The sequence below is a fragment of the Larus michahellis genome, chromosome 1 (assembly GCF_964199755.1).
Source record: "Larus michahellis chromosome 1, bLarMic1.1, whole genome shotgun sequence".
In the NCBI taxonomy this organism is placed as follows: domain Eukaryota; kingdom Metazoa; phylum Chordata; class Aves; order Charadriiformes; family Laridae; genus Larus; species Larus michahellis.
In genome coordinates this window covers 72,221,059-72,240,825 of record NC_133896.1, presented here as the reverse complement: position 1 = coordinate 72,240,825, position 19,767 = coordinate 72,221,059, and the positions used below count along the sequence as shown (strand labels likewise).

The window sequence follows — 19,767 nt, the reverse complement described above, 5'->3', positions numbered from 1 at the left end:
TCCTATCACAGGCTGCATGCTGTCCCTGACCATGCAGCTCACGTGGACAGCTAGTGCTTGAATGAGTACACAGAAAACATGTCACTGAGCTGTTTCTGTTCATTTTTTTATATCAAGTACTTAAAGACTCTCGTCAACCTACTCCATAACACGCACACACATTAAATTCTACACCCCTCCTCCCCCGGCCCCAGTGGATCCCTGCTGATTGCCCTAGATAAAAAAAAAATCCTGATTTTGTTTTGTCCACATTTTACCTCCGATCTGAGCCATGCTGTAGAAGGATAATGAATGTAGAAGGATAAGATGCACTAGTAATCAAAGGAGGGAACGCACTCCTATGTTCTCTTTTCAGAGTCAAAAGATTTACCGCTCCACCACTGCAGTGGAGATGACCTTAAAGCCTTTGCACAACACTGCTTTGGCAAAGGAATCTGCGTATTCATATAGCTAAGTACTACCAGGGAGCTTGCTGGCCTTTGGTTTTGAAGCATCAGTCCCCTGCTGTTGACCTATAAAATGTTTTTGCCACTGGTAGTTCTCATGGCTCCTGAGAGCTACACTACAAGAGTTTTGCTATCTGAAGTGTGCTTTTTTCCCTGTCAATACAGTCTGTCCCATGCAGATTGTTAACTCCTTAATAGTACAAAGCTTGAAAATTTTCCCTGGTCATTAACAGTGGCAACGGCAGTCACAGAACTGAAATAATAACCCCTCCAAAGACAACTGCTGATTTCTTTTTTAAAGCAGGTGACGTAGAGGAATGTTTTGTACCAAATAAAATTGCGTGTATTAGTATTTGGAGGTTGCCTAAAGTATGTCTGTGTCAGGATCCAAAACGTTTAGCCCTTGAAGCTTTTGAACTGGAAACAAAGAGCTTTTCACTGAGCACAGACCAAATCCAACTCAATCCTTCATTAGAAAGCCCTTGGTTCCCTGTAGGAAACCTTCAGGTTTAGCACTAATAAGAAGCCCCTATGCTGCCAATGCCTCAGCAGGACATTCTCTCCTGGGTTTCCCGGGTGACCCTGTATCTTGCTGCTCTCTGCAGAGACCAGTGAGTGCTTGCTGTGGTGTTAAAATTTGTCTGAATCACTAAAAGACCGAGCCAGTTTAATTCTTATACTTGCATCAGGACTTTGGGGGAATTACATAATAACAAACACAATGACTGATTTTAAGCTACATTAAGTTTTTATAACTCTTAAATTTATCTCAACTGCTCTAGCAAATTATCAGGACCTATGTGAAGTATTTTCTGCCACAATTGTATTTCCACCCGCCTAAAAGGCATTTCCATCAAGGAAAAGATCTCCACCAATACCTACACAACTCTTAGTATCTATGCATCTGACATCTCGACCTTTTATTTTGTTTCATTGAGAAAGTTTAGAACAACAAAAATTGTGTTGATCATAGGTATAAATTTCTAACAACCTTTAAGACCCCTATATCAACACAAAGGATCCCGTAGATTCCTGATTCAGATCCACACAGACACAGATAATTTAGGGAACTGGAAGAAAACAGTTTGTAACATGTTGGTATGACTGAGAAGATGAACACCCCACATTTGGTAAGAAGGAAATAGGAGGAATTTGTTTGAATATCTCAAAACTTCGGATACATTTATTTTTAAGGTTTTGAAAAAGATAAAGAGCCTAAAATCATCAGGTTGAATAGTAAGGTATTGTCATGGAGTAGAACAGAAGAAAGAAAACAGAAGATCTGGTCTGTTTTCAGTGTGACAAGGGTTAATAATGCCCTGTGCTTTCAACCTGAAAGCAATGTTGTTGGACTTGACTAGCAGTGATAGAGAAGACAACTGAATACAGAAATGAGGTGAAAGGAGACGAAGGATTTCAAAGTAAGGTTAGACACTGCAATGGATAAACGAGAACATCCTTCATCTTTCTTTTTAATATAGCAGTATCAGTTTCAATGCTTTGGGGTCTATGTTGGTTACCAGTCGCGTAAGCTTTCCCCCTGGTAAGCGATTCCATAAATGCCAATCTGCCACAGAAACACGTAGCTCTGCCTGCTATTACAGAGCTGATACATTATAGGGTGCTAAAATAAACCTCTGTGTGCTGTATTATTTAACGTTGTTCTCAAAAACATTTTTTGTGCATGTGAACCTACTAAATTTATGTACAAGTGCATGCGTATGAACAGTGGCAATGATTTCTTAAATACAAACTGCATACCCCTGGATCTTACTGGAGATAAAAGGTCAATTCTGCATGTCAGGAGATGCAGATTTTAGTTTCAAAGCCCTAATGTGACTTACTGCAATTATCTTTCCACTTCTCAGCTTTCCCAACAGAAAATAGGGATGATACTCATTAGGGTATGAAAGTGTGTGGGGAAGAACAGAAAAAATTAGACTGCTAGTGAAAAAGCTATGTATCGGTATTTTACTAGCGTACTTAAGGCTGGTGCTTTCTAGAAGGATTAGATACAGGGGAGAGAGAGAAAGATGACCCACAGAAGGAACTAAAAGAACAGTAGCAGGAAATTCAGAAGGAAGAGGAACACAAAAGAAAAGAGAAATCTTGGGAAGAGAAGCATGTGGGATTAAACTGGTAAAAGACACTTCCAACAAGTTCCGGAGGTCTCTTTGCAAAGTACAAAGTTCTCTTCTCAGTATGACAGATGTTGGCACTGTTGCCCTTCTGGAGGAGAGGCAGGAGCCTATCAGCTTTAGTTACTGATTAGCCAGAAGGGCCAAGGGACGAAGCTCCCAGCACACAACACCGATGCTCGGTGTGATTCTTGATTCTCTCCCTACTCCTCCCCATATACTACCTTTAAAAGATTTGCATTAAAATACTTCCATTGCTAAAAACTTTTACTGTCTCAGCACCGCAGAGCCTCATTCTATTATTCTTGTACATCGTGCTAACTCATGCAAATGTTGAGTGCTTTCCTTGAAAAATCTCCCAACCGTCCTTTCTTAAGTGAAATTGTTACAGTCTACTAACATCAGTGCTGGAAGTAGTCTAAAAAGCCCTCATGCACAGACAGGTGATCCACCACCAGAAACCTCAACTGAAGGCAGAAAAGAGTAATAGATATGAACAACAATGAGTACCAGTCCTGATACCACTAAGCATCTCCATTACTAACGTGACTGGCTACATGCCAGCTTCACCAAGGACAGCACTGAATAACTAAGTCTGGAGATGCCCACGTAGAACGTGACCAGCTCATGGTCTCAACACTTAAAATATGGGTGCTTAGATTTTGGTCACAATATGGAACTTGCTCTATTGAAAAATATAAGTGTGAGCAACTTACTGGATTCAGCGTTTTCACAAGTTTCCATTTCTGCTGTTTCCTCCTCTTCATGCTCATCTGTGTCTCCTGATTCATCACTATCTTCTATCCATTTTCCTGGCATCAGCCCCGCTGAGTCATAGGAGTTACATAGTGGTCCCACGATGTGAGTGATGAAAGATTCCTGGAGGTGCGCCAGCTGAGGAGCAGAGCGATCCATGAAAGGACTGATTGGCAAGCCCAAGCTAGCCTCTTCATCACCCTGGAGATGAAAAATAACAGTAATTTCTCTGAAGTAAATGAAACAAAACCATGTCACGAAAAAGAGTAATGCACATCAAACCAAATAAAAATGATGAAAGAAAAATAATTCAGCTCTAATGGCACTTCCATAGCACGCCAGCATGACATTACTACAATGCTATCACATCAAATGGTTAATTGAAGTTACAGTTCTTTTCTTGTAAGAGGACTCACTACTGACAGCGTGAATGTAACAAAGGTGTTAGTTGATGGCTGTGCAAAATGATGCCCACCGCCCTTGTCCTGTACTTTACACTGTGTGTGTAAAAGTTTGAAAATAATTATTTTCTTTCTTTCCTCACATAATTTTCAAAAAATCCCTTCTGATTTTGGGATTGTTATCTCACAACAACCTTGTAGTCAGCCATCTGTTTGCAGGGAACAAGACCGAACTTCTACAAGCAAGGGCTATCTCATTGAACTAGTTTTCTTATGAATTTTGTTCTTACTATATATAACATGCAGAGGTCCTCTTGCTTTTGAGTCATAAGTATTTGCTCCCGGGACCATTAGAATGATCCCTATGAAAGCAGGGGTTACTCAGAGGCAGTAATCTTTCCCATAAAGCTTTTTGTGAGCTTTTCCTGGGGAGAGAAGATAGAGGGGAGGTATAGGAAGACTTTTTTTCTTCCTCCTCTCATGATATAGAAGAAGGTAAAACTTTCTTGCACAGTCAAGTCTGATATACTCCCACCTCCCTATCGCAGCAAAGCTACTGGTGATATCAATGAGTTTTCAGCTGAGTAGACATGTCAAGACTGGATGCCACCCCCCCAAGAGAAAAATCTAATCCCCCCAATCAAGCCAGATACACAAATTGGTGTTTTAATACAATACAGAGATCTAGATTTGAGAATACAGATTAGAATTTGGAGAGACATTTTCCATTTCCATTATGTTACAGATTGCCCGAATTTATCTCCTTGTGACCTCATTTTTCGAAAAGTCATGGACAATGGATCTAGTCAACACCCTGTTGATATCTGGGACAGCCAAAGAATCGGAGTTAAATTTTGAAATACGTACAACAAATGTCTCATTTCCTTGTGTTTTGTTTTGTGACTTTTATAATAACCTATCCTGAAATGTTCTGTTCAATCATTAAACGCAAAATATTAGTGTTAGCAAAACGCTGAAACATGCCACCCACTCTTGAAATAGAAAACAAATTAAGAAGAGGTGGCAGATCGCTCTTTACAGTAAGACATCTGAGATTTCCTCGTTGCGAGCTGTCAGTAGTGGGAAGAAAGCTGACTATTGAAATGTTTACAAGTTCTTTTTTTCATGTTCCGTTAAAACATGATTTATTATGTGAAATATTTTGCAGTACGTTTTTTGACTCTTTTTAGTATGTCTAACCTGTTTTCAAATAAGTATGCCAAGCATGTGGAGGAAAGAAAAAGAAACATACTGTAACAATATGACACAGGATTTTGAATGTTTCTATGCAACACATTTTTAATAAGGAGTTTTTATTTATACGGGAGTTAAACACCAATTCCTTTGAAGAATTTATTAGAGGAAATTCAAGAAAGATATTTCATTATTTTCACAGCATAGGTTGAATGTACATATGTATGCTCTTTGATAACGACTCTAGGGAAATTCAAACTTCCCATAAAATTCTCCTTTTTAGAAGTGAGAAAATTAAGACTTCTCCCTTTTCAGAAAAAAGCCTGACGCTTTTTTGGTGAAGCAATGGTGAAGATGGTTTGATACACCTCTCATAGCATATTACATTAAAGAAAATGAGAATTTAACCTAGGTTAAATAAATTGAGAACCTAGCTTATCCTCTTTAATTCCAAAAGTAAGTCCTAGGAAGAAAATGTTCTCTGTTGTCAATCCCATCAATGCCCTGTCAGCATAGCAGCTCACGCCATGCAAAATAAACAAACCAGGAAACCCACTGGGATGTACTGATTTCTCAATACAGTGAATACACACCTTCTATTAAAACAGAAACAAAACCAAAAGCCCCTAATGTCTTATGACTCCCTGACCTCTTGGAATTTGCTACCCAAGATTTCAAATGCATTTGCCCACAATCCCCATGCCAAAAGTAAAGCCAATACAAAAATAACATATGTGTTATTCTGAATCAAAATTTGCAGAGAGGATAAATCTCAAACGTATTTTTTTTTTTTTAATTACAAGATTATAAAAAAGATAATCTCCAACAGTCCTTTGGAGCAGCTTCCAAGAGCATGGAAACATTAGTGGCACACCTTTCTAACTGATGGAAAATAACCCAGATTCCTACCATGGAACAGATAACACAGTATCCTCCCACACTGTTCCTTCCAAGCTTGATTCAGAGCTCACTATCCAACACTTTGATGGCATTAATGTACTGGAGCACTTACTGCCCTCTGACATTAGTTATGTTGGATCAAAGGAGAGGCATATCATATGTCTGATTAACAGGTTTTGTCTGCATGCAGTAGTCACCCACAAGCTATGATCATCTCCAGAATCAAATGAAGTAGAATTTGTTGGGAGAGTTGTAATGAAAACAGATGAATACGAAGAAAAGCATTTCCTGGAAGAAAATTTAGGAGAGAAAGGTTGGCCACTGTTGTTATGGGAGTCGCTCTTTTTCTTTAAGAAAAAATGAAAAGAAAACTGGAACCAACTATACATGTAATATATGTAGGGTCATTGTTCTTCCTTTTTCTCAGATCTGAAATAAATGAAGGAGCTTCAGGTCAATGCCTGAGTTTTGTTCCTTTTCCCATTTCTTTACATAATCCTGAAGGCAGCAGCAGCAGAAAATCCTGATTTTTTCCAAACTGTAAGTACAGTAAACTTAAGGGAAGATGAAAAGGCTTTAAAAGAGATTAGTCTCTGACTTCAAGTTACTGCACAGCCTCCTCAAGAATTCTGTGGGGTGTCTGGTTCAGTGAATTAGCCTGCTTGTTTCCTCTAGAAAAGACAGGATGTGGAACACGTTCAAAATACGTTCCCACTCAGGAAACAGTGGAATAGTGCGGGAACAGCCCTGTCCCATGCACTGGGCAGGGCTAAATAGGTTATAATGACAAAAGGTTCAATTATGGTCTCCCTTACACCTGGCAGGAGAGGATCAGTGCCTGGCTGTATTCCCAGGTCTTTGTAAATCAATCTGTGGCTGTCCTCCTACCTCGTGCAACCATCAGCTGAGCTTTGCATAATTAGTGCAGTTGTATTGACAAACATTCTGAAAGCTGAAATTGTTGTCTTAAAAAATAAAGCATGAGTCAGGATCAATGTGTCGGGAGCAGATATGGTTAGTATGGGATAAACTGAAAGTCAATGTTACAGTTATGCTCTGTTAACACTAAGGTTCTGTGGGTGTGAACAGAGATGTGGCCCACAGCGAAGCTAAAATAATTGCTCTGCTCTGTTTAGATCATCTTAACAAGGATGTTGTCCAGTTTTAGAGACCACATGTCAATAAAAGTGTGAGCCACCTGGAGTGACTGCAGAGGAGAGCAATGAGAACCAGCTGATGTCTTGAAAAGGCATAGAAGGAAGGATAAAAAGATAGTTTGCACTAAGGAAGACTGGAAGGGAGATGTGAACACTGCCAACAGAAAAAAAAAAAAAAAAAGAGGAAAGGAATACTTGTTCATCGTGTCCACTGAGAACAGTACCAGACTAGACAGTCAAGCCTGTAGAAACCTCATCCTCAGACGTCTTGAGGACACATCAGGACTTTCACTGACCCAGCAGAAGGACAGACTAGTGTGACTCTAGCCATCCCCTTCACCACTATTCTCTGTGATTTTCACTCATCACCAGCACTAACATTCTGCAGGACTGTTTAACACAAGATATGCAACCAGCAGATACCACTTTGGACGTGCATTTATTTACCTGTTCATAAAACTCATTGACAATGCCTTCTGTCCACTGCAGATGCAAATCTTTGCATTTTGCAGGCCCATTTATGTCAGCCAGTTTGATGCACATTTGGCAAACCAGCAAGCGGTCGTTCTCATTAGTCCAGTCAATTCCAACATCATCATTCACCTAGTAGACAGAAAAAGGAAAACCATGACTGTAATCCTGGGTAAAAGGATGCATCCACAGAGGAAGTTCTGCCCTGGGATATCTTACAGTACATTTAGCTATTTAACAAAATCACAAGTGTAAGCAGGTAAGCTAACCCAAGGCTGGCATTTACCATCAGCTGTAGAGCAATACACCAGAAGAAAAATAAGTGAAAAACAATGAACATTGAGATAAATTATGAGAAATTAATATTTAGCAAATGAAAGCTTTTGCTAGGAAAACAAACAAATTCAGTATTTCCATGACGTTTTCCAAGATGTTACTACCTATTTGGTGTACGAAGATAAATTACCATCAAATGCCATGCTAATTTAATTGCAGTGTGAAGATGCAGGTAACAAGCTTATTTCCCTATTTGATCCAAGTATGTCTGAAAGTATTCCCTGTCTTTTTCCTTCTCTCTATTTTCCCACACCTGCCACAATAAAAAGTGATATATATTATCAACTGCTCTAAAATAAAAGCATCACCTTAAAGAATCACAGAAACGTTGAGGTTGGAAGGTACCTTTGGAGATCATCTAGTACAACCCTCCTGCTCAAGGCAGGGTCAGCTAGAGCATGCTGCTCAGGATGGTGTCCAGTTCAGTTTTGAGTATCTCCAAGAAGGGAAACTCCACAATCTCTCTGGGCAACCTTTTCCAATGTACAACCCACATCACAGTAAACACGTCCTTTCTTATTTTTAAATGGGGATTTCTGTATTTCAGCTTCTGCTCATTGTCTCATGTCCTGTCAACAGATACCACTAGAAGAGTTGGGCTCCATCTGCTTTAGTCTCTCCATCAGGTATTTATTTATACACATGGCTTCATCCCATCAGATCCCATGGACTTGTGTATGTCCAGTTTGTTTAAGTGTTCCCTAACCTGATGCCATTCACTGAGGATAAGACTTCACCACTTCAGCCCTTCTCTCACCCCTAAGGGGCCTGGGATTCCTGCAGCCAGGTCGTAGCCACAAAGACTGAGGCTGAGAAAGCATTGAAGACTTTGGCCTTTTACATTTCCAAAAGGTCAGTGAAACCAACCTTTACTGCCGTTAGCCACCTTTTCCCATCTCAGCTTTTCTCCTAGAATATGTCCTAGAGTGGGAAGGGCTGTCTTCTACTGTCCACTTAATTTTAGAATCCTTCCTTGAAACGCAGCTTCAATTGTCAAGTGTGCGATAGTTGAAAATGGGTAGAAAGTTGTTGTGCTATGACTAGATGAAACTTCCATGTCCTCTGTCAGCAGCTCCCCTGCCCCACACAGAAGTGGGCCCATGTGGTGAGAGCTTTGCTTTTGGTGTACGTGATCTGACATAAATAACCTCAGAGAACAGTAAGTGCTCCAATGCATTAATATCAAAGTGTCGGACAGTGAGCTTCCTTCATTATTTCTTGTTGGTACTTTCCAGACTGCAAGTTTTCTGGTGGGGGGGATGCTTACATTACATTTGTTTACTTTGACTTCTGTACAGAAGGGTCTCTCTGGCTGTAGTCTCAATATACTAAACTAGAGTTCAGCAACCCAATCAATAATGTGATCATTTAGAGTTAGTTTTATAAGTTATAGCACCTCCACCCATATACAAACTTGTCAGGTCTGCTCTCTGAGACCACTCTGGTACAAAAGAGTTTTTGCCAACGAAACATAAATAATCCCTTTTTAAGGCAGTGATTACTCTGGGAAAGCCAGGCTCAACCACGAGCACCAGTTAATATGTTCACCTTCTCCTCCACTTTTTATTCCATGCATGACCATTTGACTATTCAAGCAATAAGGAGAGAGGAGGAGGTTAACAGACATCCTTACAAATCTATAGTGAGCTGGAAGGATGTGACGCATCAGGCTGTTCTCCTATTTATCTGCAGTGTCTCAGGTATTGCCTTGCTTGGTTACAACAGTAGTTACACCTACTGTTGTAAAGCCTAAATAGATTTAAGACAAATTTAGTTTTCAATATCCACAATTTACACCTAGTACTTTGGTCAAGCTTGTCCTCTTCCACAGTTAAGACAGTTAATCTCTGTGACAAAGCCACAGTAACCACTGGTTTAGCCCATATTTTTTTCATGCCTTAATTATGTTCACAGAAGTGAAAGGTTTTTGTCCAAACTGTCAAATTCAAAGGACGTATTCAGACAGCCTAAATTCCCCATGCTTTGTTGTCATCATAGCCCTGACGGATGAGAAGCTGCCAATGCTGTTCAATACTTCAAGAGGAAATTAGGCAGGTGAAAATGATCCCAGAGTTTAAAATTAAGACTTAAGGAAATCTCTGATATTACCAGAGGTTTTGGGACATGCCTAGAATGGGGTGCAGAAAGAGTTCAGGCTTTTACAAATCTACAGATCAGTTCTCTGTCCAACCCAGACCATAATTTAAGGCCTTTCTTTGCAGCTTCTTAAAGCCTAACAAAGAGAGAGATGTTACAGGGAAATGGAAATCAAAATCTACATCTGGAAGCTTCAAAATTTCAGGATACAGAGCAATGCTAAGCAACACCACCAGAAAACATTTTATCTCTGTCGTCAAAACAGCTAGAGGGTCCTCGTCCTGGTCAAGAAACACACTGTGCTTGGTGTGTTTCTCACAAGGAACAAGAAGGCAGTAACGGCTCCAAAGGCAGGTATCATCTTGGTAACATCCCAACAGCTTTGACGGATGATGGAGTTTATTAAAGTAACTTGATAAGTGGTGATTTCCAATAAATCAGGTTGAAACTGGACAATAATTTTTAAGAATGATTTCCCAGGGTTGCGATTTTATGCTCATTGAATGGAACATGCAAGAAAGACCTTTAGAGACCTCTCTCTGGAGTTTAGCCATTTGAAATGCAGTAGGAGAGAAAGATGATTCTTTCCTTGTATTTGAAATGAAAATTTCAAATTTTGTATGATTTCTGTGCTTTGCTAATATAACAGTATGATTAAACCAATAAAAATTCATATTAAGTATTTATCCATTATGGAAACTTGGTAACAACTTTTTTTTTTTTTCTCCTGAGTGCTTTGCTAATAGGTCTAAAGTGCCAGTGAATGAGAAAACAATGTTGAAAAGTAGGATGTAAATGGAATTTACATTCAAATGGTCCATAATATCCTTAGCCATAAACCAGTTCCTGAAAAAACTGAACATATATAAGAAAAGAAGCTGTGTCACTAAATTTAAATAAGTAAAAAATAACAGAAGTGACAGATTACTATTCAATGTATGTTTTACATACATTGAATATATATTCAATGAATGTTTTACAGCAACCAAAAGGACATTCAGAAGAAAGTGCAACACAGCAGCCTTTCTAGTCTTTTCACCGAGATGCTACCAAGCCCCACAATCTTTTCCGACCATCCACCAGAAACCTGAACCAATCTTCTTACCTTGGCATTGAATTTGGCAACAAAATCAAAGTGTTTCTTCAGGTCAGTAGCCAAAATTGCCTCAATGACGAGGAAGCGGAAATGCTTGAACTCCACATGGTCGAGGTTGACCAGGAAGTTGTACTCTGGCCTTGACATGAAAAGGTTCCAGGCAGCAGCGGCGTGGTGGTTCTCCAGGACGGAGCGGTCGTTGTACAGCACTGCCTGTGAAAGCAATGTGGGCAGCTGATAGCTGAGAAACCTCTTAGGAAAAGAAACACTGCAACGCAGGAATGAGAATGATGTGGGGATGATGCATGAGGGAGGTTAATGTTTTGTTGATTTGTTTGTTGTTTGTTTTTTTTTTTAAAAGAACTTTCCCGAGGTTTGAAGAGGTGATTTTGACAGGACTAATAGCAGACACCTGAAGTGTTGTGATGGTGAAGATTTATTGGAAGATTGATTTGGAAAATCTGTGTCTTTCATGCTCAAGGTTTTTTGGTTCCTGACTAAACTGCACCGTATGACAATAGATTATTCTGCTTCAGGTCACAAATTAATGACTAATATAATATAGGTATGTGCTTCCCTGTTTCTCAGAGCTAACTTCACTTAACAGGGATTATTTTCTTTGGTGTTTGTACCTGGCAATTCTGTCTATAGTGGGCTGATTCCAAACACAGAACCAAGTGAAATTCCAGTCTGCAATCTGACAACGCACACTCAGTCAGATAGATTTCTCCACTAAACGCTAAAATAATTTGGTTAAATCTAAAATAAATTGGTTAAATCTCTACCTTAACAAGACACATAACTCTCATAGTGATGGCAATTCCATTCAGAAACTAAAGAAAGATCTAGAAAATGGGCTTTAGGGGATAACAATCATCCAGGAAATCTCTCCGCTTCAGCAGCATTCAGTCTTTTGACAATTTAGTTTATAGAAAGAAAAGCTTTTGGAATTATGCTTCTACGTAAATTAGATAGAAGTTTTGTAAGTTTTTACATAAACATTTACACACAATGTTCCAGTGGCTTTTCACTTCAATTTTATTTTTCTGTCACCTAGAGATGAAAAAATTCAATCCTATCCTAAGGTATAGAATCTGTTCTTTACCCCAGAGAACAGGTTGCTGAAGCAACTCAGCTTTACAGCCCATCTTGCCTAATTTGCCTAACAGTAAGCATTTGAGATAGATATATTCTGCTACCCAGGCCTGACTCCTGAAAGCAGATTTTTAATGCAGCAGCACTTTATCATTACTGGACACTAGTCATAAAAAAGAAGAAAAAAACCTAGATGTCAAATACAAGTTCTGCAAATTTCAGGTGATATCAGATTTAAAAAAACAAACCAAAACAAACAACAAACCAAAACCCCCAAACATAACATGAATAATTTGAATTTTTCTGATTAATTTCTTTTCAAACTAGAGACAATACATTAAGGTAATAATCTAACTTCCCTTGTTGATTTTTACAACCACAAAGCTATAGCACTAATTTCTTAAAAGTAGATTTAAGGATAGCATACATCTTCTATCAATCTTTTTACCTGGACAGAGTATCAAAGTTCTTGATCACATAAAGATGTTGCAAGGATGAGAGACATTACTATCAGTTTATAGACAGAAACTGATACAGAGCAAGTTCAGGTGACTTGCTCTTGGTGACAGAGGAAGTCTGGATCCAAACTGGGGAGTAAATCTAGAATTTCCGCATCCCTATCACACTTCTCACCATTAAACTACCTTTTTTTCTTTCCTTGTCCACAGAAATATTTTTCAGCACAGTATGCTGAAGCCAGGCAGGTCAGCTATGTAAAGTAAGGAAAGATGATCTCATAAATTAAGCCAATAAACAGTGACTCAGAATCACTGAATTCAACTCCCAGCATTGGCAGCAACCTCTGTGTAATCTTAAGTAAGTCTCAATTCTTCATTTATAAAACTGAGATTTTCCACAGCCCACCCACCGTGCCCCAATAGATGCATAGTATAAAATTCCATTCATAAAAGACTGCAGCCACTTATATTCTATAGAAACAACAAAAAATACACTATGATCATGTGCAAACTCACTTGCATAGTGCACAGTCAACTATACAAGTGGTTTTTTTTTTTTATTTTCATCTTTCTGTGCCTTACTGGGTAGAATAATTCTTCCCTTATTTCACAGTTACAAATTCTCTATCAGTCAGCAGAACGTTAGCTTCTCCTTCACCGAGACATTTTATGAGTACCTTTCTTAACAGTTTTACTAACTGAGAGTGGCGAGGGTGTGGAAGAAGACTCTTACCGGTAATCCTCAAGTTAAGTGATTATTTCTGTCACTTTGATAAGCTGTTTCAAAATATTTGGTAGACTTGTCCTTAATGGAAGCCATGGGCACTGCTAGCAAGGAGAAGCTGTTACCAAACACCTTCCATACTTAATAGCAACACTGCCTGAGATTTATTTACCTGAGGAGCACTCGTTGCTACCAAAAAGGCATTGGTCCTTCCTGGATGATCATAATCATGCATGGCTGCAGCTACATAAAGAGCCATCAATTCAAGGGCAGGGATGTTGCCAGCTAGGCATCCATAGCTGTCATCTGTTGGTGTGTATGTCTTCGAAAACACATAACCCATATGGCCGTGAGTGATTCCACTGTCAGAATCTGAGCAGAAATAAATAAATAAATTAAAAAAAAAAATCCTTACCAATTTTTCAGTGACTTACTGAATGAGATAGAAGGAACAAAGCAGGAAGAGAGAGAAAATTTACAATACATAACAGAAGAATAAACACATCCTGTCTCAAGGCTTTCTGATATTGTGCACATGACCCAGTGCAATAAGGCACACAATTAGAAAGGAACAAATTCTGATCCCACCTGGGGATCTTCTAGCCATCCAGCAGAGCCTGTTCTCAAAGTATGTAAATTTCCAGCAATAAGCCATGGATTCATGGGCATGCTGGAGCTTTTTGAGTAACGCAGCCTTCCCACTCCTTCCTCTAATTGCTTCACCATACAGATTAGTCTATGAGACACTAACAGTCCTTAAAGCAACAGACTAGCATTTATTAATTCAATTACGGTGCATGTTTTCCAATCCAAAGGTCTAGACTTTGGATCTTTGCTGATAATCCTCTTAACAGCCTCTTTTTGAAGCAGCTTGAACATGCCTGTCAGAGGCAGATACCGAGTGAGATGCTTTGCTAATTTAATCAGCTTGAATGGATCTTACACGCGGCTGAATAATGTCTTTCAAGTAACAAACACCAAAAAGCCCCCAAATTCAACCCCTTTCATTCCACCCATTTCACCTCACCTACAAAGCCTCCAACAACCCTTGCTAATAAAACTTTCCAGGAATAAAAATGTTTCCCACCCCACCAAAACATCCTAAAGAGTTTCACAAATAATACGTATATGCCACACAAACACCTCCAAAAAAAGCAGAAGTGGATTTTCTGGAGCAAACTCCTGCTTTTCCAGTAACTCCCTCAGAACTCCCGCAAAATACAGACAGGTCCTCTAGTTGCTAACTGAACTTGAAGACGTTACTATAAATTAACTCCTGCAATAAGAACAGCTTCCTGTAAGGAGCAGCCATAAAACAGTGGACAAGTGGTCTTGCAAACTAGTTGCAAAATGGCAACACGTCTCTTTCTTTCAGACAGTGAGGAATGGCAAAGGAACACTTCATGACAGCCAAGCAGTGGCAAATGCACGGCACTACCTGCATGCCCCAGAGGTTTTGTAATAGCGAAACAATGCAGGGTTTGAGGATTTAAAAGTCTACACTGCTTCTGAAGCAGTGTCAAAAAGCATTGCTAACACAGTTTCCTAGAAAAAAGCCATTGCAAAAATCAAACGGTAACAAACATCTGTTATTACGGTGACCACAAAGGCTTGCATTCACACATCGTTATGTGTAAAGCATTATGTTTTGGAAGATCATTTCCATTCTCTTCAAAGTTATGTGAACATACCTTAACACTTCAACATCCAACGTGCTACTGAACTTAAAAGTCTACATAATAACAAGCACTGCACGCAATCCTCAATTGTTGGCTTTCTTCCAGCAAATTTCATGACCAAAGGTCTAAAAATACAACATATATACGTGCACATTTAAAAATACCTGAATCGCTTGCTGAGCCGTGATCATTAATCACAGTTGGGAGTCCTGGGATGGGCTGAGTAGTAAGGTACCAGACAGCATGTAGAACATCAGTTGCGTGGATTCGGTTGTGATCTGTGATAGGAAGCAAATGACCCTGCTATTAAACCTGAAGGATATTTCCGACAGAGGGAAATGAGCACCATCTAGTGGGTACTGTGCGGCAGTCAATTGAGCAGAGACAAACCAAACATTATCACAAGCATGAAAAACAGCTGTATTCTGTAAACGCTCAGTTTTTCTTTTACTAAAGTTGAAGCACATTCAATGGTGTGTCTCACACCAGTCAAGAAAGAGAAAACAGCAGAGAAGCAGTGGGATCTGCAACGTAGGCAACTTTGCAAAGAAAGTGTTAAACAAGGAGCCTGACCTGCGCTACCAGCTCCAATCCTTTACTTCCGTGGTTGCCTTCAGCTAGTTAAATGCCATCAGGTAAATACACACTGTTAACCTCTGATTCAAGTGAAACTCGTGGGAAAATCTCGTCCTCTTCAGTAGCCAGATTTCACCCAGCATCTAAATACAAGGCAGGTAACACTTACCCGGCTCTACCTGAGAAAATTTAGGTGCCGTGCCAGCATCTGCACTGCAAAAATTCAAACTCAGGATATGCGTGCATTGCACAGTTAAACCAGGTTCTTTCTGCAGTCTTCTAGCCAGAGTTCAGGCACTGGATCCTGTAAGATGGCTTACTATAAACTCTCTTTGCAGAAATGAGAGATAAGTCACCCCAAGGCTCATCCCAGTGAATCCTTCAAGGCCAGATAAACTATCCCACAATCAACACAACTGGCTGAAAAAGAAAAAGAATCGCACGCTGGTTCAGCACAAAGCATCATCTGAACATACACTGGTAAAAAGCAACCCTGATGCTGGAAGAGGGGTCCATGCTTTGCTGCGCCAGGACCAAAGCTTACATCTGGCATTAAACCACTGAAGAACAAGCGTTTCAGTTTGTGATTCAGGCCAATTTTGGGCAGAGTACAGGTGACTAGCTAAACACAAAGAAATTTGCTAATCTGAATGATAACCTGCGGCTATATTACTGCTGCTTCAGTTCTGGAAAGATACATTTCAGAGGACAAAGTACAAAAATGCAAAAAGCACTGCTGTGTCACTCCCACCTTTAAAACTCACAGAAACTGGCTACATCTTGAAGTAATCAGTCATCTTAGTTGGAGGCACCTTGGTAATGCCGATCATGCATATATGTCTCATTGGCAAACCGACTGCTAGAACAGCCTTGATGGAAACAGGTGAAGAACTAGGTTATATCAAGAAGATAATGGTCAAGAATCAAGCTAACACTGGACATGATACGTATCCTTCATTAGGAAAAATAATCAACACAGAAGTCCAGAAGCCCTCTCTAACAAGTAATAAGTAGAGCTGACCAGATTTCATTAGGGGTGAAAAAACCTCTGTACTCTGGAGGAGGAGAAGGGACTGGCAGCAACATGTGTAAGCAACCACCTCATTTTATACCTGCTGCATCCTAAATATAGGTAGTGTGCAGCTGGTGGAGGGTTGCTCCGCACTGAAGCTGAACTTTACCCTAAGGTCACTCCTTTACGGCAGAAGAGGAAGGAAGGAAGGACAAGATGGAGAAAGCAGCATGATGTCATGCCACTTGGCCCCTGTATTTACCCCTCACTTTCCTCTTTTGCTCTCTTTTGTCTTCCCTGTGACCCTCCCTTTAAATACTTGCTAGTGACCACTAGCTGAAATTCGGAATTGCAAAACAGTAAGCAGAACAGGAATGGATATTTTTTGAAAGAAGAAATTAAAATAGGGACGGAGTCTCCTCTCCCCTGCCTTCCTCAAAGTACCAAGAACATCTTTCCAGAGACACTAATCTCATGCAAAACCAAGAGGACCGCCCTGCATAGGCTGTCTAATGCTTTTTTCAGGAGTAAAGCTGGGATGAGCCCCCTGTGAAACTTGTACTGATTTAAGCCAACTGGGATAATCACCATTAGTTCTGTATGAATTGCCCATTTTTTCAGTTCAACAATCATAAGAAAAAAGTGGTTAAGTCCAGACAAGTTGTTTTAGTTTTTACCCCTTCACAGAAAAAAAAAACCTGGAAGGTAAATTAACTTTGTATTAGACAAAATATTCTGCTTTACTAAAATGAAACACACATAACAAAGAACAAGGAAATGATGGGTTAGAATCACAAAAATTCCTGAGACTCTATGAATAGTTAAGTGTTTTAAAAAAAGAGGAATGGCTCCAGTAGGATGGTCAGACGGTGGGACATCCACCTATAGCTCCCTCAGGCTGTAATCTGTTGCTTCAAATCCCTGCTCAGGTTCAAACCAAGGAAAGATTTGAAATTTGATCTCTCATTTTCACAGAACAGAGTCCGAACCACCTGGCTGGAAGGCATTTTGAGGTAGCTTTCCTTCACTCCCTCCCACTATAGCTGTTCCAATTGGTATTTAATGTTTGAGAGAGAGACTACATGACTTATTAAACCAATGTCTCCGACATTTTTCTTGGAGGTGGGAGAAAACAGGGTGTACTATATTCCTCAACACAAGGGTTATCCACCAGCTAAAAGGGATAACAACTCACTCCCTTCTCCTGGAAAAAAACCAGTCTTTTGCAGTTGAAGCACTTTGGTAAATTTGATTTGAATAGTAAATACTTTGGGGATGACTGAAAGCAGGATTTTCAGTGAATAAATGAATTCACGCTGAAAAATACCAGCTGAGCTGTAGTTGCAGAAGAACAGGATGCACTCATCTACCAGGCATGTTTTTTCTGCTTTACAAGGCTCATCTCCTTTGGTAGCGTAGCACTGATACTGTGTAAAAATCCAACTTGCTTACGGGGTGGAAATGTTTCAATAACCTCCAGTTAGGGCACTGGGGTACACTTGCATCATCAAGAAACAGTTCCTTATACCTGTAGTAGCTTTATATGGTTTCAGGCTTGCACAGAATTTGCCATGAATTATTATGAAACAACACGAGACGTTAAATGCAATGAAAAAAAGGTAAGTGAGGTTGTGGTTCAACACTAGACTGCCTAGAGAGCCATCTATTTGTTAGTGATGTAGTAGAAGAAAAATAGCAGCTGCTATAATGAGAGAAGAAAGGCTACAATAAGAAGGTGTGTGGAAAATACCCAACACTTTAGGGAAGCACGGTTATCAGCTGGGAATTTTTACTTACAAGGTATCTCTCGGTATCCACATTCCAAGGCATGAAAGTAGTTCATAAATTCCCTCACTGGAATTTTAAAAGTTTCAAACAGCCCCATGTCTTCAAAAAGCCTGTATGATACCTGAAAAACAAATAAAACCACCATCCTGCTAAATAGACCAGTAAAAATCTAAAAACTAGATATAAAAATAATTGTCAAATTACCGCATGAAAACCCGCTTTACTGGTAGTATTTTCTCAAGTACATTTGATCCAGCTATAGCTGCAGCTATTTACATTTCCATACAGATGTGGTTACATAGCCAAACAGATGAGCTACTAGTACCAAACAGTCGTCTTCACTCCTTCGTTACACCCTTCCTGATATTCTTTTCTTCTGTTCAGGGACATGGATCCCCCAAATTTTGCAAGCACCTCAGAAACATACACACATAAAGGAAGATAACCAGAGATCCTTAGTGTCTTGGGAAAAATTTCTCCACAAACTTCTCCAAGGAGCATCCGTGAACCAAATCAATTCCCAGAAAATGGGGGAACAAGTGAAGGAATGACAAAAGGAGAGAACCATTTGGATCCTCTGCATTATCTCCTTTCCCCCATTTTGGAAGTGAAATTGGAAAAGTGACTTCAACAGGACTATAGAGGCAGCAACCGGCTCAGGAAGCAGAGCTGCTCCAAGTGTTCCTGCATGGAAAGATGACTGTAGACATCCAGCAGAGGATATATTGGAAGGGATAATGTGATGGATGAGTAAGGGGGTGTTCAGGAGAGACAAGTGCTCAGAAATGCAGCAGCTGCTGCAAAACAGACCCTTCTGAAGATAAGTTTGAACTTGACATACAGAACAATTGGACATAGTAAAATTACTGTCTGACCATTTCACTTATTTAACAAATTGGACCCTAAAGCCTTTCAGCTTCTTTATTTATTTACTGCTGTTAGCTAAATTCTGTCCTTTTGATGCCATCTGTCTGGTAACGATCTGCCTAGAGCTAAGCAATCCGAAGCATGTTTAGAAAGATGAGTGCTATTCTGATAAGAAATTGTTACAAATTATGTTTTGTGTTTTACACCTGAATGTAAATCAAACATCTACCCACACCTATTTCTTTCTGTATATTGTGGATATAAATTGGGACTTGTGAGCTGCACCTGAAGTTTAATATGCAGAAACTTCACATTTCCTGCAACTGTGGATTTTTACAGTAAGAATAATAAAAAAGGACATGAATTTGCAGCCTTAATGATCTTTCCCCGCCCTGTCACCGCCTCCCCTCGTAGTTACTCCCTACTCTCTAGCAAAGCGTTGCAACGGGCAGTGATGACGCAGAGACAGGCTGAGCGTGGTGTCTGACGCCATCCAGGATGCCCCTCTAATGACACATACCTGACAGCTGGGGTTCTGCTGGTGGCCCCAGCTCTTACTTCTATTCCTACCATAAC

The 19,767-nt window shown here is 39.8% G+C and overlaps 1 protein-coding gene across 4 annotated transcripts in view; it reads right to left on the bottom strand.

Annotated features, from left to right (window-relative positions):
• Nucleotides 1-19,767, bottom strand: part of PDE3A (phosphodiesterase 3A) — a 270,376-nt gene that overhangs the window by 12,809 nt on the left and 237,800 nt on the right. For all 4 annotated transcript variants that reach the window (XR_012586845.1, XM_074585867.1, XM_074585880.1 and 1 more), the window contains 6 exons: nucleotides 18,334-18,445; nucleotides 15,113-15,226; nucleotides 13,442-13,641; nucleotides 11,002-11,205; nucleotides 7,440-7,595; nucleotides 3,301-3,541 (listed from right to left, as the gene is read on the bottom strand). Coding sequence is in view for 3 of the 4 variants with exons in the window: in XM_074585867.1 (XP_074441968.1) it covers nucleotides 3,301-3,541; nucleotides 7,440-7,595; nucleotides 11,002-11,205; nucleotides 13,442-13,641; nucleotides 15,113-15,226; nucleotides 18,334-18,445 (1,027 nt within the window). In the remaining variant the exon portion in view is untranslated. The remainder of the gene's footprint in view (nucleotides 1-3,300; nucleotides 3,542-7,439; nucleotides 7,596-11,001; nucleotides 11,206-13,441; nucleotides 13,642-15,112; nucleotides 15,227-18,333; nucleotides 18,446-19,767) is intronic.